This window comes from Mustelus asterias, chromosome 13, assembly GCF_964213995.1.
Source record: "Mustelus asterias chromosome 13, sMusAst1.hap1.1, whole genome shotgun sequence".
NCBI classification, from domain to species: Eukaryota; Metazoa; Chordata; class Chondrichthyes; order Carcharhiniformes; family Triakidae; genus Mustelus; species Mustelus asterias.
In genome coordinates, this window is record NC_135813.1 from 5,155,782 (window position 1) to 5,179,643 (window position 23,862).

Here is a 23,862-nt window from a genome sequence, read left to right on the forward strand (position 1 = left end):
AAAGCAAATCAGGTTACAATCAGGCAACTCCTCCCCTTCCGTCATCGTCAAGCAAACAGAAGACAGGCCTGCATTTCTATAGCACCTTTCATGATCCTTCAAGTGACTTGGAAGACCCCAAACATTGGCTATTGCGCCAGCTGATGAAAGAGGGAAATGGCGACACCTCCTGTGGGATTGCCGTGCGTCACCATGACGCCCAGTGGCTACAGCAGCTTGCCAACAGGCATCAAGGCCAATAACAACCCACAGCCATGTGTGGTATCACCCCTCCCCTCAGTGCCCCAAACAGATCATTTGCTGCATGTTCATCAATTCTTGTACATGGAAAGATGCCAACAGAGAGATCTCTGGACATCCCAAAGCACCTCACACATAATGAAACACTTTGTGAAGTGTCATTGCTGTTGTAATGTAGACAACGTGACAGTCAATTTCACACAGCAAGATCCCACAAACAGCAATGTGGTAATAACCAGATAAGCTGCTTTGATGACAGGTCGTTGACTCCGTTTCCCTCCCCGCTGGAGAGACCCACTGAGGATTTCCAGCAAACTTTCTCCCCTTATTTCAGACTTCCAGATTTGCCGTATTTCGCCCCGGCAATTTCCTTTGATGACGTTGGGTCCAAGGATACATTTTGGCCAGGATGATAGGAATAACTTTCCCTATGGCGGCACGGTGGCGCAGTGGTTAGCACTGCTGCCTCACAGCATCAGGGAGCCAGGTTCAATTCCAGCCTCGGGTCACTGTCTGTGTGGAGTCTGCACGTTCTCCCCATGTCTGCGTGGATTCTCCAGTTTCCTCTCTCAGTTCAAAGATAGACGTTTACAGCATGGAAACAGGTCCTTCGGCCCAACCTGTCCATGCCGCCCAGTTTTTAACCAATAAGCTAGTCCCAATTGCCCGCATTTGGCCCATATCCCTCTATACCCATCTTACCCATGTAACTGTCCAAATGCTTTTTAAAAGACAAAATTGTACCTACCTCTACTACTGCCTCTGGCAACTCGCTCCAGACACTCGCCACCCTCCGAGTGAAAAAACTGCCCCTCTGGACCTTTTTGTATCTCTACCCTGTGTAGGTCAGGTGAATTGGCCATGCTAAACTGTCCCTTAGTGTCCCAAAATGTGTAGGTGAAGTGGATTGGCCATAGTAAATGTGTGGGATTACGGGGATAGGGCTGTGAGCCTAGTCCTGGGTAAGATGCTCTTTCGGAGAGTCAGCGCAGATTTGATGGGCCGAATGGCCTCCTTCTGCACAATAGGGATTCTATAGTTCTATTCTATGCTCTTCAAAATAATAACCATGGGATCTTTTACACCCAACGAGGAGAGAGCTTTAATATCTCAGCCAAAAGACTGCACTGCTGACACTGCCCCTGCCGTACTGCAGTGAAAGTTTGCACTCGGGTCTTTGGAGTGGGGCTTACGACCTACAACCTCCAGGATTGAGAGCTACCCCACAGAGCCAGAACTGATAGGAGTTGCAGCTATGGTAGTGGAGCGAGGGTTACAGGGTGAAGCGCAGTCACACTCAAAGGTCATTTTCTGAGATGCTCGAGTCTGGTTTGTCCTCATCCTGCTCATTTCCAGACAGGAAGAGGTCCTCCTTTTGGAATCTTCGTACACAGGAGGTGATCACTTGGCTCTTGGGAAAAAATTATCCAGTTAGTCCCTCTGTCCCAACCCCAGCTCTTTCCCCGGAGTACATTTTTCTTTCCTACAAGTATTTATCCAAATCCCACATGAAAGTTGCTGCTTCCTCCACCCTCTCAGCAACGCATTCTTGATAACAACTCACTGGGTAAACATCTCCTCCTCTGGCCCCTGGTTCTTTAGCCAATCACCTGGATCCTGGAGTTCTCTACCCCAGAGGGTTGTGGATGCCCCCAGCATTGAATAGATTTAAGACCGGAATAGACAGATTTTTGAACTCTCAGAGAATCCAGGGGTTCTGAAGAAGTTCCAAACGAGAGTCATATTCATAGAACCATAAGGATGTACAGGGATGTACTTCTGAGGCTGTATAAGGCTGTGGTCAGACCCAAATTGGAGTATTGTGAGCAGTTTTGGGCCCTATATCGAAGGATGGATGTGCTGGTCTTGGAAAGGGTCCAGAGGAGGTTCACAAGAATGATCCCTGGAATGAAGAGCTTGTCGTATGAGGAACAGTTGAGGACTCTGGGTCTGTACTCATTGGAATTCAGAAGGATGAAGGGGGAGGGGGGATCTTATTGAAACTTACAGGATACTGCGAGGCCTGGATAGAGTGGACATGGAGAGGATGTTTCCACCAGTAGGAAAAACTAGAACCAGAGGGCACAACCTCAGGCTAAAGGGACGATCCTTTAAAACAGTGATGAGGAGGAATTTCTTCAGCCAGAGAGTGGTGAATCTGTGGAACTCGTTGCCGCAGAAGGCTGTGGAGGCCGGGTCATTGAGTGTCTTTAAGACAGAGATAGATAGGTTCAGGATTAATAAGGGAATCAGGGGTTATGGGGAAAAGACAAGAGAATAGGGATGAGAAAAATATCAGTCATGATTGAATGGCGGAGCAGGCTCGATGGGCCGAGTGGCCTAATTCTGCTCCTATGTCTTATGGTCTTATAGAATCCCTACAGTGCAGGAGGACATTCAGCCCATTGAGTCTGCACTGACCACAATCCCACCCAGGCCCGATCCCCGTAACCCTACGTATTTTCCCTGCTAATCCTCCTGGCTCCAGGGTCAGTTTAGCATGGCCAATGCACCTAACCAGCCCATCTTTGGACTGTGGGAGGAAACCAGAGCACCCGGAGGAAACTCACACAGACACGAGGAGAACGTGCAAACTCCACACAGTGAGCTGAGGCCGGGAATCGAACCCGGGTCCCTGTGGCCAGGTCCACAGTCTGAAAGACGTGCTTTGTTAGGTGCATTGGCCATGCTAAGTTCACCCTCAGTGTACCTGAACAGGCGCCAGAGTGTGGCGACCAGGAGATTTTTCACAGTAATTTCATTGCAGTGTTAATGTAAGCCTACTTGTGACTAATAAATAAACTTTACTTGAGGTATACATCAGCCATGATCTCATTGAATGGTGGGATAGTCTAGAGGGGCTGAGCAGCCTTTTCTTCCTGCATGTTGACCAATAAATATCTATCAGAATTAGCCTGCTGATGTTGGGTAATCCTCCAGGATTTAATCTATGTCAGAAATGCCCACACACTCCTCCAGAGATTTAAAACCTGTGCCTCTATTATGTTGATATCAACACAATAAACCCAGGATAATTGAGAGTGTTAATAACAGGGCAGCTTTAATCCTTGGGGTATTGGATAGTCTCAGTTCTGTGTTAGTCAACAAGGAGTTTGGCCACCTCTTGACTCTCCAATGAGGTAGAGAGACACATGTCACCAGTTATCATGATAAACCGACCGGGTTGTAGGAGGGAGGCAGGAGGGGGGACTCCCTCTCTCTATCACTGTGCGACTGTGGTACATTAGGAAAATGAGGGCATTCAGCCCCTCAATTAGTGTTCTGACACTCAATTGGATCCCCTTTGATTTGATTTATTGTCACATGTATTAACATACAGTGAAAAGTATTGTTTCTTGTGCGCTATACAGACAAAACATACCATTCATAGAGAAGGAAACGAGAGAGTGCAGAATGTAGTGTTACAGTCATAGCTAGGGTGCAGAGAAAGATCAACTTGATGCAAGGTAGGTCCATTCAAAAATCTGACAGCAGCAGGGAAGAAGCTGTTCTTGAGTCAGTTGGTACGTGACCTCAGACTTTTGTATCTCTTTCCCGAAGGAAGAAGGTGGGAGAGAGAATGTCCGGAGTGTGTGGGGTCCTTAATTATGCTGGCCGCTTTGCCGAGGCAGCGGGAAGTGTTGACAGAGTCAATGGATGGGAAGCTGGTTTTCGTGATGGACTGGGCTTCATTTACGACACTTTGTAGCCCATCGAGTCTGCACTACCCTGCTAATCCCCCTGACACTAAGGCCAATTTAGCATAGCCAATCAACCTAACCTGCACATCTTTGGCGTGTGGGAGGAAACCGGAACACCTGGAGGAAACCCAAGCAGGCATGTGGAGAACGTGCAAACTCCACATAGACAGTGACCCAAGGCTGGAATTGAACCTTGGACTCGGATGCTGTGAGGCAGCAGTGCTAACTACTGTCACCGTGCTGTCCCCATGATGGAGGAGCCCAGCACATTAATGCAAAAGATAAGGCTGAAGCATTTGCAACAATCTTCAGCCAGAAGTGCCGAGTGGATGATCCATCTCAGCCTCCTCCAGTGGTCCCCAACATCTCAGATGTCAGTCTGCATCCAATTCATGTGCACTCCACATGATATCAAGAAATGGCTGAAGGCGCTGGGCACTGCAAAGGCAATGGGCCCTGACCCTAGTACTCAAGACTTGTGCTCCAGAACTTGCCACTCCCCTAGCCAAGCTCTTCCAGTACAGTTACAACACTGACATCTACCCGACAATGTGGAAAATTGCTCAGGGATGTCCTGTACACAAATCCAACCCGGCCAATTACCGCCCAGTCAGTCTACTCTCGAACAACAGTAAAGTGATGGAAGGGGTCACTATAACCTGCTCAGTGACGCCCAGTTTGGGTTTCGCCAGGGTCACTCAGCTCCTGACCTCATTACAGCCTTGGTTCAAACATGGACATAAGAGCTGAATTCCCGAGGTGAGGCAAGAGTGACTGCTCTTTTCATCAAAGCAGCATCTTACTGAATATGGCATCAAGGAGCCCTAGTAAAACTGGGAATCAGGGACCAAAACTCTCCGCTGGTTGGAGTCGTATCTGGCACAAAGGAAGATGGTTGTGGTGATTGGAGGTTAATCATTTCAGCTCCAGGACATCACTGCAGGGGTTCCTCAGGGTAGTGTCCTAGACTCAACCAACTTCAGCTGCTTCACCAATGACCTTCTCTCCATCATAAGGTCAGAAGTGAGGATGTTCGCCGGTGATTACACAATGTTCAGCACCACTTGTGACTTCTCAGAGACTGAAGCAGGCCATGTCCAAATACAGCAAGATCTGGACAATATCCAGGCTTGGGCTGACAAGTGGAAAGCAACATTTGCATCACATAAGTGCCAGACAGTGACCATCTCCAACAAGAGAGGATCCAATCATCAGAAAATGCTGGAAAATCTCAGCAGGTCTGACAGCATCTGTGGAGAGAGAATAGAGCCAACGTTGAGTCCACTTTGAAGAAGGGTCAACTTGACTCAAAACATTGGCACTATTCTCTCTCCCACAGATGCTGAGTTTTTCCAACATTTTCTGTTTTTGTTTCAGATTCCAGCATCTGCAGTCTTTTGCTTTTATATTAGAATCCAAACATCTCCCCTTGAATTCAATGGCATTACCATTACTGAATCCTCCATCATCAACATACTGGGGGTTACCATTGACCAGAGGGTGAACTGAACCAGCTATATAACTCAGATAAATATAAACAGGGTGATCACTACTGGGAGTTAAATATCCAGGGGTTCGGAAGAACAGACAGGAAGGTAAGAGAGGTGGTGTAGCTCTGATATTTAAGGATGACATCAGGGCAGTAGTAGAGGTGATATAGGTTCTGTGGAGAAAAAGGTTGAAGCTATTTGGGTGGAAATCAGAAATAGTAAGGAGAAAAGGTCACTGATAGGCATAGTCTATAGGCCGCCAAATAATGACATCATGGTGGGGCGAGAAATAAACAAAGAGATAACTCTTGCATGTAAAAATCGTACGGTAATTGGCATAGAGGATTTTAATCTACATGTCAATTGGCTAAATCAGGTCGGTCAAGGCAGCCTTGAGGAGGAGTTTATAGAATGTATCCGCGATAGTTTCCTTGAACAGTATGTAATGGAACCTACCAGGGAGCAAGCTATCCTTGATCTGGTCCTGTGTAATGAGACAGGAATAATTAATGATCCTACAATTAGGGATCCTCTTGGAAGAAGCGATCACAGTATGGTTGAATTTAAAATACAGATGGAGCGTGAGAAGGTAAAATCTAATACCAGCGTCTTGTGCTTAAACAAAGGAAACTACAATGGGGCGAGGGAGGCGTTGGCTAAGGTAGACTGGGAGCAAAAGCTTTATGGTGGGACAATTGAGGAACAGTGGAGGACTTTCAAAGCGATCTTTCACAGTGCTCAGCAAAAGTATATACCAGTGATAAGGAAGGACTGTAGAAAAAGAGATAATCCGCCATGGATATCTAAAGAAATAAAGGAGGTATCAAATTGAAAGAAAATGCATAAAAAGTGGTAAAGATTAATGGGAACCTAGAGGATTGGGAAATCTTTAAAGGTCAACAGAAAGCCACAAAAAAGCTATAGAAAAGTAAGATGGATTATGAGAGTAAGCTAGCTCAGAATATAAAAACAGATCGTAAAAGCTTCTATAAATATATAAAACGAAAAAGAGTGGCGAGGGTAAACATTGGTCCTTTAGAGGATGAGAAGGGGGTGTAATAACGGGAAATGAGGAAATAGCTGAGGCATTGAACAGGCGTTTTATGCAGGTCTTCACAGTGGAAGACACAAATAACATGCCAAAAATTGATGACAAGGCGGCTATGGCAGGTGAGAACCTAGAAACTATCATTATCACGAAAGAGGTAGTGTTGGGCAAGCTGATGGGGCGAAAGGTAGACAAGTCTCCTGGTCCTGATGGAATGCATCCCAGGGTACTAAAAGAGATGGCGGGAGAAATAGCAAATGCACTAGTGGTAATTTACCAAAATTCGTTGGACTCTGGGGTGGTTCCCACAGATTGGAAAACAGCAAATGTGTTTAAAAAAGGAGGTAGACAAAAGGCGGGTAACTATAGGCCGGTTAGCTTAACTTCTGTAGTCGGGAAAATGCTTGAATCTATCATCAAGGAAGAAATAGCGAGACATCTGGATATAAATTGTCCCATTGGTAAGACGCAGCATGGGTTCATGAAGGAAAGATCATGTTTGACTAATTTACTGTAATTCTTTGAGGACATTACGAGTGCGGTGGATAACGGGGAACCTGTGGATGTGGTGTATCTGGATTTCCAGAAGGCATTCAACAAGGTGCCGCACCAACAACTGCTACATAAGATAAAGGTGCACGGTGTTATGGATAACATATTAGCATGGATAGAGGATTGGTTGACTAACAGAAAGCAACGAGTGGGGATAAATGGGTGTTTTTGTGTTTAGCGATCAGTGACTAGTGGTGTGCCTCAGGGATTAGTGTTGGGACTGCAATTGTTTACGATTTAGATAGATGATTTGGAGTTGGGAACCAAGTGTTACAGAATGTTACAGATGACACGAAGATGAGTGGCAGAGCAAAGTGTGCAGAGGACGCTGAAAGTCTGCAAAGGGATATAGATAGTTTAAGTGAGTGGGCGAGGGTCTGGCAGATGCAGTACAATGTTGGTAAATGTGAGGTCATCCATTTTGGTAGAAATAACAGCAAAATTGACTATTATTTAAATGGTAGAAAATTGCAGCATGCTGCTGTGCAGAGGGACCTGGGTGTCCTTGTGTATTAATCACAAAAAATTGGTTTGCAGGTTCAACAGGTAATTAAGAAGGCAAATGGAATTTTGTCCTTCATTGCTAGAGGGATGGAGTTTAAAAACAGCGAGGTTATGTTGCAGCTGTATAAGGTGCTGGTGAGGCCACACCTGGAGTACTGTGTACAGTTTTGGTCTCCTTACTTGAGAAAGGATATACTGGCACTGGAGGGAGTGCAGAGGAGATTCACTAGGTTGATTCCGGAGTTGAGAGGGTTGGCTTATAAGCAGAGACTGAGTAGACTGGGACTATACTCATTGGAATTCAGAAGAATGAGGGGGAATCTTATAGAAACATATAAAGTTTTGAAGGAAATAGATAAGATAGAAGCAGGGAAGTTGTTTCCACTGGCGGGTGAAACTAGAATTAGGGGGCATTGCCTCAAAATAAGGGGGAGCATATTTAGGACTGAGTTGAGGAGGAACTTCTTCATCCAAAGGGTTGTGAATCTGTGGAATTCCCTGCCCAGTGAAGCAGTTGAGGCTACCTCATTGAATGTTTTTAGGGCAAGGATAGATACATTTTTGAACAGTAAAGGAATTAAGGGTTATGGTGAGCGGGCGGGTAAGTGGAGCTGAGTCCACGAAAAGATCAGCCATGATCTTATAGAAATCATAGAAACCCTACAGCACAGAAAGAGGCCATTCGGCCCATCGAGTCTGCACCGACCACAATCCCACCCAGGCCCTACTCCCATATCCCTACATATTTATCCACTAATCCCTCTAACCTACGCATCTCAGGACACTAAGGGCAATTTTAGCATGGCCAATCAACCTATTCGGCACATCTTTGGACTGTGGGAGGAAACTGGAGCACCCGGAGGAAACCCACGCAGACACGAGGAGAACGTGCAAACTCCACACCGACAGTGACCCAAGCCGGGAATCGAACCCAGGTCCCTGGAGCTGTGAAGCAGCAGTGCTAACCACTGTGTTATCGTGCCGCCCTCTGCTACTGTGCCGCCCTCTTATTGAATGGCGGAGCAGGCTCGAGGGACCAGATGGCCTACTCCTGCTCCTAGTTCTTACGTCCTTACGTAAATACTGTGGCTGCAAAAGCAGGTTAGAGTCTGGGAATTCGACAACAAGTAACTCACCACCTGACTTCCCAAAGCCTGTCCACCATTTACAAAGCGCAAGTCAAGAAGTGTGATGGAATACTCTCCACTTGCCTGGGTGAGAGCAGCTCCAACAACACTGAACATTTCTCCATAGAATAGGAGGATTCCCATTGACTGAGTAGAAACTCTGCCGTGAGATACTTCCTCTGATTGGAAACCTGTGTATGTATATTGCTTTCTAAGCTCTTACAATCAATCTGCAGTTATGTTTCCTAAGCTACACACCTTTGCGCTTCTAATGAATAGAAATAGAGATGTCCATTAGTATGCAGCGTGGAGCATTCGTTGTCCAAGATAAACTGGATTGGATCCACACGCGCTGGCCCTGTTAGTTGCCATCTCAGTCAGCACACGGCAACTCCGATCCCTCGATACGGAGTTGGGGGTGAGTAAAGTGCCGGAGTTAATAGAGCACCAACTGAGAGAGAGAGTATCCATCATCTCTCTCAGGTTTGCCAACTCTAGTTGGATGCTTCCATGGAATTCATAGAATCCCTACAGTGCAGAAAGCGGCCATTTGGCCCATCAAGTCTGCACTGACTCTCCAACAGCGCATCCCACCCAGACCTGATCCCCACAACCCCACGTACTTACCTCACTAATCTCCCTAACCTACACATCTTGGGACACTAAGGAGCAATTTGGCATGGCCAATCCACCTAATGCACACATCTTTGGGGTGTGGGAGGAAACCGGAGCACCCAGAGGAAACCCACACAGACATGGGGAGAACGTGCAAACTCCACACAGACAGTGACCCAAGACCGGAATCGAACCTGGGTCCCTGGCACTGTGAGGCAGCAGTGCTAACCGCTGTGCCACATCAGCTGCCCGCTGGCAACCACCTCTGAACTTTGGCTGGATATATTCCTGGAATGTCGCTGCATGACCGCCCTGCTCCCAAACTCCCACCATTGGTTGCCCAAGATGCCCACTGTCTTCCTGCAGCCAATCAGAAAGTTTAGTAGATTCTCTGTCGGGAATCACTGTCGGGATTCTATGATTCACTGCATTCTGCTGCGGGAACAACCCTTGCTTTTATCAGGATAAGCAGCTATGATTTTGGTCAAAAGTGAATGGTGTAGTTGATGGAACTTCCATTTGCCAAATAAACAGACTCTGCTGGGCAAGTATTATCATAGAATCCCTACACTGCAGAAGGAGGCCATTCGGCCCATCGAGTCTGCACCGACCACAATCCCACCCAGACCCTATCCCCATAACCTCACATATTTACCCTGCTAATCCCCCTGACATTAGGGTCAATTTAGCATGGCCAATCCACCTAACCCACACATCTTTGGACTGTGGGAGGAAACCGGAGGAAATAGACACAGGGAGAATGCGCAAACTCCGCACAGATGGTGACCCAAACTGGGAATCAAACCCGGATCTCTGGCACTGTGGGGCAGCAGGGCTAACCACTGTGCTACCGTGCCGCCCTCTGTTTGCTGTGTTCTGAACAAACAGACACTGTTTGCCGTAAAGCAGGCTGCTTGCCATAGGGCCTGACCCATTGCCCACTCACTGGCTGGCGTGGTGATGCGAGTGGACACTCTGGTTAACCTTACCATTTGTGGATTGTCGATGGAGACTTGCACAGCAGCTGTCAATCCCTCTTTCAGCATACAGGTAAACTCATAAAACTCATGATCATGGTCAATCTCAAACAGACCCAGCAGTTTCCACTTCTGTCTGACTCGCCACAGAAACTTTCTCTTTGCAGCTGATTTTTGGTTGACATTGGCCTCTTGGCTGTCTGTCTGCAAAGAGAAAAAAAACATCAAAATATGTTAGTGCCTTGAATCCCTCTCCGTTATTTACGCAGCTGGGACCCAGAGAGATGGTGATAAATTACTGCAGGGTTGTTATCCATCAGAAAGCAAGAAACCAAGAAATTAACCCGGCCACGAGGCACGCAACCTCAACCGGCAATCTCACCCTGAGTGCTACAGTGTCTACAGAGCTAATACCTGCGGCAGGGGAAGAAAGATGTGTGGGTTAGAGAACAAAGAGAACAAAGAAAATTACAGCACATGAACAGGCCCTTGGCCCTCCAAGCCTGCACCGACCATGCTGCCCGACTGAACTAAAGCCTCCTACCCTTCCGGGGACCATATCCCTCCATTCCCATCCTATTCATGTATTTGTCAAGACATCTCTTAAAAGTCACTATCATATTTGCTTCCACTACCTCTCCCGGCAGCAAGTTCCAGGCACCCACCACCCTCTGGGTAAAAACTCACCTTGTACATCTCCTTTAAACCTTGACCCTCGCACCTTAAACCTATGCCCCCTAGTAATTGACTCTTCCACCCTGGGAAAAAGCTTCTGACTATCCACTCTGTCCATGCCCCTCATAATCTTGTAGACTTCTATCAGGTTGCCCCTCAACCTCCATCGTTCTAGTGAGAACAAACCAAGTTTCTCCAACCTCTCCTCATAGCTAATGTCCTCCATGCCAGGCAACATCCTGGTAAATCTTTTCTGTGCCCTCTCCAAAGCCTCCACATCCTTCTGGTAGTGTGGCGACCAGAATTGAACGCTATATTCCAAGTGCGGCCTAACTAAGGTTCTATAAAAAGCTGCAAGGTGGGTTGGCCATGCTAAATTGGCCCTTAGTGTCAGGGGGATTAGCAGGGTAATTAGGTGGGGTTATGGGGATAGGGCCGGGGTGGGATTGTGGTCAGTGCAGACTCGATGGGCCAAATGACCTCCTTCTGCACGGTAGCACAGTGGTTAGCACTGGGCGGCATGGTAGCACAGTGGTTAGCACTGCTGCTTCACAGCTCCAGGGACCTGGGTTCGATTCCCGGCTTGGGTCACTGTCTGTGTGGAGTTTGCACATTCTCCTCGTGTCTGCGTGGGTTTTCTCCGGGTGCTCCGGTTTCCTCCCACAGACCAAAGATGTGCGGGTTAGGTTAATTGGCCATGATAAAATTGCCCCTTAGTGTCCTGAGATGCGTAGGTTAGAGGGATTAGCAGGTAAAATATGTAGGGATATGGGGGTAGGGCCTGGGCGGGATTGTGGTCGGTGCAGACTCGATGGGCCGAATGGCCTCTCTGTACTGTAGGGATTCTATGATTCTGAGAAACACCAGCCAGCCCGACGTTGTGACGTTGAGGTTAATTTAGGTCAGCAAAAGTACTGAAAGTGCAGCTTTCTCGTGGCTTTCAGAAGACAAGGGACCTAAAGATTGACATTAGTGTGGAATTCAGATTGATAAATTCAGCTCCTCAAATCAGGAAAAGGCGGCTGATAACAAATCAGGAATGAAGATTTCAGATGGCAAGCCCTCAGAATTAAGCCAGCTCACCAACAGCACGGTGGCACAGTGGGTTAGCACTGCTGCCTCACAGCGCCAGGGACCCGGGTTCAATTCCCGGCTCGGGTCACTGTCTGTGTGGAGTCTGCACGTTCTCCCAGTGTCTGCGTGAGTTTCCTCCGGGTGCTCCGGTTCCCTCCCACAGTCCAAAAGACGTGCTGGTTAGGGTGCATTGACCCGAACAGGTGCCGGAGTGTGGCAGCTAGGGGATTTTCACAGTAACTTCACTGCAGTGTTAATGTAAGCCTTACTTGTGACACTAATCAATAAACTTCAAACAGAAGAAGACTGAAGTATTTTGATTTCACGGCTAACAGTGAAATGTCCCAAGATGCTTCACAGGAGCACTTTCTACAAAACGTTGGCCGGAATCCTCTGGCCGTTCACGCCGGGATTCTCCAGTCCCGCTGCCGTGAATAGAGATTGGACTGAGCGCCAATGGGGCTCAGTCCAATCTCTATTCACGGCATTGGCACTGAACCAAAGGATGTGATGTTAGGAAAGGCGACCAAGGGTTCAGTCAGGGGGTTTTAAGGAGGGTCTTTGTAATAAGTCATCGGAGGCAGAAATCCCTTCATCAGAATCCCTTTATTTACAAACTCTAACAGCGGTACACAGAGTGCTCGCAGTCAGCAGTCTATCTCCGGGGGTGCCAGAGGAACTGACACTCCCAGTTAAATACAAGGAAAAGACTCCCCGATTGGCCCATCAATTGACTCCTCAAATCAGGGAGTTCATATTCCAATAGGCCAACCTCAATGGCCTGATTGAAGTCATTACAGTCTTAAAGGCGTAGGGAGAGGTAGAGAAGTGGAGATGTTCAGGAAGGAAACTGCGCAGCTTAGGACAATGATGGCTGAAAGCTCAGGCACAACGATGGAAGGAAGGAAGAGAACTGAGGAAGTGCGGGAGACCAGAAACGGAGGAATATCATCGGGCGGGGTGGGCGGGGGGGGGGGGGGGGGGGGGGGGGGGGGGAAAGAGACGCCCTGCTCTGCCATTCAACATGAGCATGGCTGATCCTCTATCTCAAAGCCATACTCTGCACAAACAACTTGACGCCTTTATAGTGTTTGGAAGTCGATTTACTTCTTAAGTATATTCAGTGATTTAGTCTCCACAGCCTTCTGTGGTCGAGAATTCCACAGGTTTACCATCCTCGGTGACAGAGATAGGGAGGACTGAGGCCATGGCAATGAGAAATAATTTTAAAACCTGTGTAGTTGGACGGGGAACCAAAGTAGGTCGGTGAGCACTGGGGTGGTGGATGAACAGGACTTGATGGGAGTTAGGATATAGTACCATAAGACGTAGGAGCAGAAGTAGGCCATTTGCCCCATCGAGTCGGTTCCAACGTTCAGTGAGATCATGATTGATCTCATAGAATCATAGAATCCCTACAGTGCAGAAGGAGGCCATTTGGTCCATCAAGTTTGCACCGACCACAATCCCACCCGGGCCCTATTCCCGTAACCCCACGTATTTACCCTGCTAATACCCAGACACTAGTTTCAATTTAGCATGGCCAATCAACCTAACCCTCACATCTCTGGACTGTGGGAGGAAACTGGAGCACCCGGAGGGAACCCACGCAGACACGAGGAGAATGTGCAGAGTTCGCACAGACACAATCAGTGTCCCAAGCCGGGAATTGAACCTGGGTCCCGGGTGCTGTGAGGCATCAGTGCTAACCACTGTGCCACCCAAATATATGATCTGACATGATATGGGCAGCAGTGTTACTACTAAACTGAAGATATTGCATCGTCCTACGTTAATTGAGTTTGTTGAAGGGGTAACCAAGAAGGTAGATGAGGGCAGTGCAGTTGATGTTATCTACAAGGATTTTAGCAAGGCCTTTGACAAGGTACCGCATGGTAGGTTGTTGCACAAGGTTAAATCTCACGGGATCCGTGAGGTAGCTAAATGGACACAAAATTGGCTTGATGACAGAAGACAAAGGGTGGTTGTAGAGAGTTGTTTTTCAAACTGGAGGCCTGTGGCCAGCGGTGTGCCTCAGGGATCAGTGCTGGGTCCACTGTTATTTGTCATTTATATTAATGATTTGGATGAGAATATAGGAGGCATGGTTTGTAAGTTTGCAGATGACACCAAGATTGGTGGCATAGTGGACAGTGAAGAAGGTTATCTCGGATTGCAACGGGATCTTGATCAATTAGGCCAGTGGGCAGACGAATGGCAGGTGGAACTTAATTTAGACAAATGCAAGGTGATGCATTTTGGTAGATTGAACCAGGGCAGGACTTACTCAGTTAATGGTAGGGCGTTGGGGAGAGTTACAGAGCAGAGATCTAGGGGTACAGGTTCATAGATCCTTGAAAGTGGAGGACAGAGTGGTGAAGAAGGCATTCAGCATGCTTGGTTTCATTGGTCAAAACATTAAATACAGGAGTTGGAATATCTTGTTGAAGTTGTACAAGACATTGGTAAGGCCACACTTGGAATACTGTGTACAGTTCTTGTCACCCTATAATAGAAAGGATATTATTAAACTAGAAAGAGAGTGCAGAAAAGATTTACTAGGATGCGACTGGGACTTGGTTGTTTGAGTTATAAGGAGAGGCTGGATAGACTGGCACTTTTTTCTCTGGAACATAGAAAGCTGAGAGGTGATCTTGTAGAGGTCTACAAAATAATGAGGGGCATAGATCAGCTAGATAGTCAATATCTTTTCCCAAAGATAGAAGAGTCTAAAACTAGAGGGCATAGGTTTAAGGTGAGAGGGGAGATACACAAAAGTGTCCAGAGGGGCAACTTTTTCACACAGAGGGTGCTGAGTGCCTGGAACAAGCTGCCAGAGGCAGTAGTAGAGGCAGGTACAATTTTGTCTTTTAAAAAGCATTTACACAGTTATATAGGTAAGATGGGTATAGAGGGATATGGGCCAAAAGCGGGCAATTGGGGCTAGCTTAGGAGTTTTTTTAAAAAAAAGACGGCATGGACAAGTTGGGGAAAAGGGCCTGTTTCCATGCTGTAAGCCTCTATGACTCTATGATTCTATGACTCTAATACCCTTCAAAACTCTGCAGGTGTGCAACTCAGCTCTCCATCATCTACAAGGCACAAGTCAGGAGTGTAATGGAATACTCCCCACCTGCCTGGATGGGTGCAGCTCCAACAACACTCATGCTCAACAGCATCCAGGACGAAGCAGCCCCGTTTGATTGGCCCCCCATCCATCACCTTAAACATCCACTACCTCCGTCATGCCAACTTCAGCTACACCTCTCAAAACTGAAACCCCCACCATCCACATCAGCGGTGGGCCACCTGCGGCCCCGGGGGGCCACCTGCGGCCCCGGGGGGCCACCTGCGGCCCCGGGGGTAATGTGTGGCCCACCAAGGTTCGGAGCACAGCCCATTAGACATTTTATTGACTGTTGCCCACACATAGGATTGCCACATTCCACTAACTTCCGTCAGTGTAGTTTTAAGTGAAGTGAGGTGTGTGGTGATTGCTCACAATAGAATCATAGAATCCCTACAGTGCAGAAGGAGGCCATTCGGCCCAACAAGTCTGCATCAACCACAATCCCACCCAGGCCCTGTTCCCTTAACCCCACATATTTACCTCTGACACTAGGGTCAATTTAGCATGGCCAATCAACCTGACCCGCACAGCATTGAGAGATGAGAGTTAAGCTGTTAGACCTCATTGAATGACAGAGCAGATTCGATGGGCCAAATGGCCTATTTCTGCTCCTATGTCTTATGGTCTTATATCCTAACTCATATCATTGGATGCGGAGGGAGGTGCATGCTCAAAGTGTAAGTATTTATTTATTTTTACCACTTGAAGTTGATGACAGTTCTATCAGTATATAAATGATAATGAAATATTCGGCGTGTATTAAAAGGTATTTAATGTTATTCATGAGGTCACAGCGAGTGAACAAGCCCGATTGCAATCTTGCGAGCACTGAGATGAAGGAGGCCCACTCACTAGCCGAGGTTGCCCATCATTGATCTGGAAGGAGCAGGCCAGCATCTTCATGGGAATAACACCACCAAATCCACACCATCGGGATGTGGAAATGAACTGCCACTCTTTCACCATGGCTGGGTGAAATGGATGATATCTTGATGGGGGTTAGATTAAAGTGGAAACAGAACTTGTGTGGAACAGAAACAACAGCATTGACCCATTGGGCCGAATGGCCTGTTGCTGTGCTGTAGAATTTTACATATTTCCATATAACGAGTAGCCCTGTGGCAGAGCACCTTTCAGCACACAGGCTGCCAGAGCGGACAACCAATGTTAGCTTTGCCAGCGACGCCCACATCCTGAGAACATCAGAACGAGGAGCAGGAGGTGGCCATTCAGCCTCTTGAGCCTGCTCCACCATTCAATTCGATCATGGCTGACCTTGTCTTGGCCTCAACTCCACCTTCCTGCCCGTTCTCCATAACCCTTCAACCCCATTACTAATTAAAGATCTGTCTATCTCCTCAAATTTACTTCGTATCCCGGCATCCACCGCACTCTGGGACAGTGAATTCCACAGATTCACCACCCTTTGAGTCAAGTCATTCCTCCTCATTTCTGTTTTAAATCTGCTTCCCATTAGTCTAAAACTATGACCTCTCATTCTAGATTGCCCCACAAGAGGCAACATCCTCTCAGTAATAGTCTCGGAGGCAGAAGTCCCTTCACCAAAACCCCTTTCTTCACAAACTCTAATAGCGGTACACAGAGTGCTATCAGTCAGCAGTCCATCTCCGGGGGTGCCAGAGGAACTGACACTCCTGGTTAAATACAAAGCAAAGACTCCCTGATCCGCCCATCAATTACATCCTTAATCAGGGAGTTCATATTCCAAAAGGCCAACCTTAATAGCCTGATTGAAGTCATTACATTCTCCACGTCCACTTTGTCAATCCACCTCATAATCTTGCACACCTCAATTAGATCTCCCCTCATTCTTCTAAACATTAGACAGTATCTGCCTCAACTCAGCTTCCAGCAAGAAACCTGCACAACCATCAGTGGGGGGGGGGGGGGGGGGGGGGGGGGGGGTTGGGGAGCAGCGGTGCAGCCAGTACCATAAGCAGGCAGTGCCTACTTTATATTGTTTCCACCATTCCCACTTTACACCAAGGGCCTTCCTCCCAGTCTCCTCCTGGGATAATGCTGGGAAAGTCATCGTTTCCCCACAAGAATTGCAGGGCCTAGTTATTCATCGTGGAGCTAAAGAACATGAACTCATTGTTACAGATCAGGAAAAGGCAAGTTTACCAATCACGGACTAGAATCTTCATTGAGCAACAGGAGCTGGCTGCATTCTGAATAAGGCTGTGTCTCCAAAGCTCTGATTCGCAAAGTGCAATGCGTCATATTTAATTGAAGCCAGCAAACACTGTGCTGTTGTAATTCTGAAAGCAAGTTATTGTACTATTGGTGACGATCTCTCTTTCCATTGTTTTGTCTTTCCCCACACAGAAGGGAAGCAAAGTGCTGATTAGAAATACATCTTCTCCTTCCAGCCCCATAACTAAAGGGCCTTCTGATGTCAGAGCTGCTGTGGGTCCTCCACGGACAACACAAATAATGGAAGAAAGCTCAGGCTACAAAATGAGCATCAAATCTTCAACACAAAACGCACCCAGATCCAATCCCGCTGCCGTTCAATGACTGAGTGTATCAGATCCAATTCTGGGCATCACAAAAGTAAGAAGTCTCACAACACCAGGTTAAAGTCCAACAGGTTTATTTGGAATCACGAGCTTTCGGAGAGCTGCTCCTTCATTAGGTGAGCGGACATGTGGGTTCACAAACACGGCACATATAGACAAAGACACAATTGCAAGATAATTGGAAAGCGATTCCTTACAGGTAATCAAGTCTTTACAGGTACAGACAGTGCGAGTGGAGATTATCCCTCTCTCCACTCGCTCTGTCTGTACCTGTAAAGACTTGATTACCTGTAAAGACTCGCATTCCAACCATTATCTTGCAATTGTGTCTTTGTCTATATATGCCATGTTTGTGAACCTACCTCTCCACTCACCCGAGGAAGGGGCAGCGCTCCGAAAGCTCGTGATTCCAAATAAACCTGTTGGACTTTAACCTAGTGTTGTGAGACTTCTTACTGTGCCCACCCCAGTCCAACGCCGGCACCTCCACATCATTATAAGAAAGAACTTGGGAGGGAGCACTTTGTATTTGTCCATGGGATGTGGAGGTCTCTGGCTGGGCCGGAATTTACTACCATCCCTAATTGATTTTCAGCTGAGGGCAGTTGAGAGTCAACCGTGTTGCTGTGGCTCTGGAGTCACGTGTAGGCCCGACCAGGTAAGGACAGCAGATCTTCTTCCCTAAAGGGCATTAGTGAACCAGATGGGGTTTTTTTTATTAGTCAACAATGGTTGGGGCGGCACAGTGGTTAGCACTGCTGCCTCACAGCACCAAGGGACCCAGGTTTAGTTCCCAGTTTGGGTCACTGTCTGTGCGGAGTTTGCACGTTCTCCCCATGTCTGTGTGGGTTTCCTCTGCGTGCTCCGATTTCCTCCCACAGTCCAAAAAACGTGCGGGTTAGGTGCATTGGCCGTGCTAACTTTTCCCTCAGTGTACCCGAACAGGCACCGGAGTGTGGCGACTAGGGAATTTTCACAGTAACTTCACTGCAGTATTAATTTAAGCCTACTTGTGACACTAATAAATAAACTTATAAAACTTCATTGTCATCATTAGACGTTTGATTCCAGATTGAAAAAAAAATTGAATTCAAATTTCACCTTCTGCCGTGGTGGGATTCGAACCCAGGTCCCCAGAGAATTACCCTGGGTCTCTGGGTTAACTAGTCCAGTGACAATAGCACCGCCTCCCCCAACCAAAATGATGAGAATTACAGTGATGTGGACAGGCTGGGGCTACTGTCCTTACAGAAGAAGAGAGGAGGGTTGATGGAGTTGGTCAAAGCTATAAAGGGTTTAGATAGAGAAACTGTCCAGCTGTTGAAGGGTTGATAACCAGAGGGCAAGGTTTAACGTAATTGGTGAAAGAACCAAGGGTTTTGATTTTGATTTATTATTGTCACATGTATTAGTATACAGTGAAAAGTATAGTTTCTTGCACGCTATGCAGACAAAGCATACCTTTCATAGAAAAGGAAATGAGAGAGTGCAGAATGTAGTGTTACAGTCATAGCTAGGGTGTAGAGAAAGATCAACTTAATGCGAGGTAGGTCCATTCGAAAGTCTGACAGCAGCAGGGAAGAAGCTGTTCGTGAGTCGGTTGGTAAGTGACCTCAGACTTTTGTATCTTTCTCCCGACGGGAGAAGGTGGAAGAGAGAATGTCCGGGGTGCATGGGGTTCTTGATTATGCTGGCTGCTTTGCCGAGGCAACGAGGAACGTAGACAGAGTCAATGGATGGGAGGCTGGTTTGCGTGATGGATATATTTTATAGTTCCTTGTGGTCTTGGGCAGAGCAGGAGCCATACCAAGCTGTGATACAACCAGAAAGAATGCTTTCTATGGTGCATCTGTAAATGTTGGTGAGAGTCGTAGCTGACACGCCAAATTTCCTTAGTCTTCTCAGAAAGTAGAGGCATTGTTGGGCTTTCTTAACTATAGTGTTGGCATGGGGGGCCCAGGACAGATTGTTGCTGATCTGGACACCTAAAAACATGAAGCTCTCGACCATTTCTATTTCAACTCTGTTGAGGTAGACAGGGGCATGTTCTCCACTACGCTTCCTGAAGTTGATGACAATCTCCTTCCTTTTGTTGACATTGAGGGAGAGATTATTGTTGCCGCACCAGTTCACCAGATTCTCTATCTCATCCCTGTACTCCGTCTCGTCATTGTTTGAGATCCGACCCACTACGGTGGTGTCGTCAGCAAACTTGAAAATCGAGTTGGTGGGGAATTTGGCCACACAGTCAAAGGTGTGTAAGGAGTATAGTAGGGGGCTGAGAACACAGCCTTGTGGGGCACCGGTGTTGAGGATGATCGTGGAGGAGGTGTTGCTGCCTATCCTTACTGATTGTGTCGCGAGGAAAGACTTCTTGTACTCAACTAGAGATTAATGATTAGTGATTGGGCGGCACGGTGTCACAGTGCTTAGCACTGCTGCCTCACAGCGCCAGGGACCCGGTTTCGATTCCTGGCTAGGGTCACTGGCTGTGTGGAGTTTGCATGTTCTCCCAGTGTCTGCGAGGGTTTCCTCCGGGTGCTCCGGTTTCCTCCCACAGTCCAAAGATGTGCGGGTTAGATGGATTGGCCACGTTAAATTGTCCCTTCGTGTCGGGGGGAACTAGCTAGGGTAAGTGCATGGGGTTATGGGGATTGGGCCTGGGTGGGATTGTGGTCGGTACAGACTCAATGGGCCAAATAGCCTCCTCCTGCACTGTAGGATTCTATGGTCACTATCCACAGGATAGACTGGCCAAATACCATCAATAATATTAGGCTGTGCAAGAAGCAAAACAAGGCCCAATGGTCCTCCAAATCAAAAGGCGAAAGTGGAATTGCATAAGCTACACTTCGAGGTGGTGACAGGACAACATTACACAGCAAGCTCCCACATGGAACCTGCAAGGAAAGGGAAAGCACGGCAGACCAAGAAAAACATGAAGGCGTGATACAGAAAAGGAGATCAGAGGGCTAAACATGGCAACATCTGGAGAGTCTGGATTAGACGGAGAGGATTTGTCTGTGGCCTACTCTCTGTCAAGGAGTGAAAAGGCTAAGGAGTGATTCGGATTTGAACACACTGTCTGATGTGGGGGTGGATTCCATAGTGTTGCCTTGAAAAGCGATTTGGATAAATACTAGAAGGAGAATAAACTGCGTGGATATGGGGAAGTAGCTGGGGAATTAACTGGATTGTTCTTTGAAAGGGATAGTACAGATTCAATGGGCCGAATGAATAACACAACAGAGAAGGAAGCCAATGATTCTATAGACAGGGTGAGGGTTGTTGGGTTGGAGGTGGTCACATGAGGCTAAGGAGGGATCATAGAAATCATAGAAACCCCACAGTGCAGAAGGAGGCCATTCGGCCCATCGAGTCTGCACCGACCACAATCCCACCCAGGCCCCACCCCACACATTTTACCCGCTAATCCCTTTAACCTACACATCCCAGGACTCTAAGGGGCAATTTTCTAACCTGGCCAATCAACCTAACCCGCACATCTTTGGACTGTGGGAGGAAACCGGAGCACCCGGAGGAAACCCACGCAGACACGAGGAGAATGTGCAAACTCCACACAGACAGTGACCCGAGCCGGGAATCGAACCCGGGACCCTGGAGCTGTGAAGCAGCAGTGCTAACCACTGTGCTACCGTGCCGCAGTACAAACATGAGAACTTTAAAATGGAGGCACTTGGGACTGATATCTCTGGCTCTTCCAATCCTGGTCCCTTGTGCATCCCCAACTTACTTACCTCCATCCTTGATGCTGCGGTTCCAGTAATCTGGGTCCTAAACTCTGCAATTTCCTCCCCCTTCGCTCCTCTCTCTTTCGTGAAGATTCTCCTTAAAAGCTACCCTCACTGCCCAAGCTCCTGTTGTAATATTTCATACGTGACTCATTGACAATCTTGTTGCTTGATAGCGCTCCTGCAAAGGACCTTGGGATGTTTTCCTCTGTGAAAGGAGCTATGTAAATGCAGGTTTATTCTGCGAGTCCTCAACTGGAGCAAAGCAGGGACAGGACTGGAGACAGAACCACTGCTTTACAAACTGGAATTGAAAACTAGTCTCAGTAATGGTAACCATGACAGCTACCATTGATTCTCGCAAAAAAACATCTGGCTCACTAATCATAGAATCCCTACAGTGCAGGAAGAGGCCATTTGGCCCATCAAGCCTGTTCCAACAACAATCCTACCCAGGCCCTATCCTGTAACCTCACATGTTTACCTTGCTAATCCCCCTGACACAAAGGGGGAATTTAGCCGATCCACCGAACCAGCACGTCTTTGGGAAGGAAATTAGCCAATCTTACCCAGTCTGCCCCACAGCAATGTGGTTGACTCTTAACTCATGGTCTAGCAAGCCACACAGGTCAAGGGCAACAGTGGGAGGCAGTAATGTTATTGTCGCTGGATTAGTAATCCAGAGACCCAGGATAATGGTTCGACCCAAGTTCGAATCCTGCCAGGACAGATGGTGTTATTTGAATTCAATAAAAATATCTGGAATTAAGAATCTACTGATGACCATGAAACCATTGTCAATTGTTGTAAAAACCCATTTGGTTCACTGAGGGAGAATTTAGGGAAGGAAAGCTGTCGTCCTTACATGGTCTGGCCTACATGTGACCATGATGTGGGGATGCCGGCATTGGAATGTGACTCCAGGCCCAAAGCCAATGGCTTAAATGCCCTCTGAAATGGAGGGCTGTTAGAGATGGGCAATAAATGCTGGCGCAGCCAGCGAGACCCACATCCCGTGGAAGAATAAAGCACAGAAAGAGTGTTTCACCATCAGTAACATCTGAAAAACAGTGCTACTTTTGAACATCAATCTATTGAAATAGAGATGTACCCGGGTGCAAATCTGCGTCACACCTGAAAAGTATTTCAAACAAAAACAGGAAAAAGTCGATTTATCCTTGGTCATTTTTACTGCCCTCTGGAAAATTGCCACAGCTGCCGGTCAATCATCTAGAAATACCCATCAAAGACCCACTTCTGCCCAATAGGCATGGCAGAAGGGTGGCACAGTGCTTAGCACTGCTGCCTCACAGCTCCAGGGACCCAGGTTTGATCCCCGGCTTACGTCACTGTCTGTGCAGAGTCTGCACGTTCTCCCCGTGTCTGCGTGGGTTTCCTCTGGGTGATTTGGTTTCCTCCCACAGTCTGAAAGGCGTGCTGGTTAGGGTGCATTGGCCATGCTAAATTCTCCCTCAGTGTACCCGAACAGGCGCCAGAGTGTGGCAACTAGGGGAATTTCACAGTAACTTCATTGTAGTGTTAATGTAAGCCCACTTGTGACTAATAAATAAGACTTTAAACTTTAAATCATCAGCCTCTAACTGACCCCAGGCTATGTCTGTACAACAACAATAATATGTATTTATATAGCACATAGTCCCGAGGTGCTTCACAGGAATGACTACCAAACAAAATTTGACCCTGAGCCACTTAAGGAGATATTAGGAACAGCTGACCCAAAGTTTTTGGTCAAAAAGGAAGATTTTAAGGAACATCGGAAAGCGGGGGGGAAAATAGAAAAGCAAACAGGCGGAGAGGTTTCGGAAGGGAATTCCAGGGTTAGGGCTCAGGCAGCTAAAGCACAGCCAGTGGTGGAGAGAGGGTAGAATCAGAGGAACGCAGAGATTTCAGAGGGTTGCGGGGCTGGAGGAAGGTTACAGGGATAGGGAGGGGGAGGCCATGGAGGACTTTGGAAACAAGGATGCGAACTTTGAAATTGAGGTGAATAGATTCTATATCGACCCCGACATCAGCATGTGTGTAATGTGGACCAGAATTCCCCTGCCATTCATGCCAGTCGGATTCTCCAGTCCCGCTGCAGTAAATGAAGATTTGGCTGAGCGCCAAATTCTCCGTTCTCTCTGGCAGCAGCAGTGTGAACGGCCGGAGAATTCAGCTAAGGTGTCATTCCCCAGCTTCATAAAATACTTTATTGTCTGACTTACCAGTAGCACAATATCATCACAATATTGCAGCAGTTAGCACTGCTGCCTCACAGCGCCAGGGACCCGGGTTCGATTCTGGCCTCGGGTTTCCTCCCACAGTGCAAAAGATGAGCAGTTTAGGTGGATTGGCTGTGCTAAATTGCCACTTAGTGTCCATAGTAGGTTAGGAAGATTAGTGGGGCAAATACGTACGTAGGGTTATGGGGATA

The 23,862-nt window shown here is 47.4% G+C and overlaps 1 protein-coding gene and 1 long non-coding RNA gene across 3 annotated transcripts in view; both read right to left on the reverse strand.

Moving 5' to 3' along the window:
- The window catches only part of LOC144502391 (uncharacterized), a 680,705-nt gene that overhangs the window by 374,848 nt on the left and 281,995 nt on the right, over nucleotides 1-23,862 (reverse strand). The window lies entirely within an intron of this gene.
- pip5kl1 (phosphatidylinositol-4-phosphate 5-kinase-like 1) overlaps nucleotides 1-23,862 on the reverse strand; it is a 65,348-nt gene that overhangs the window by 29,039 nt on the left and 12,447 nt on the right. The window contains exon 2 of the mRNA XM_078227523.1: nucleotides 10,267-10,458. Within this exon, the coding sequence (XP_078083649.1) occupies nucleotides 10,267-10,458 (192 nt within the window). The remainder of the gene's footprint in view (nucleotides 1-10,266; nucleotides 10,459-23,862) is intronic.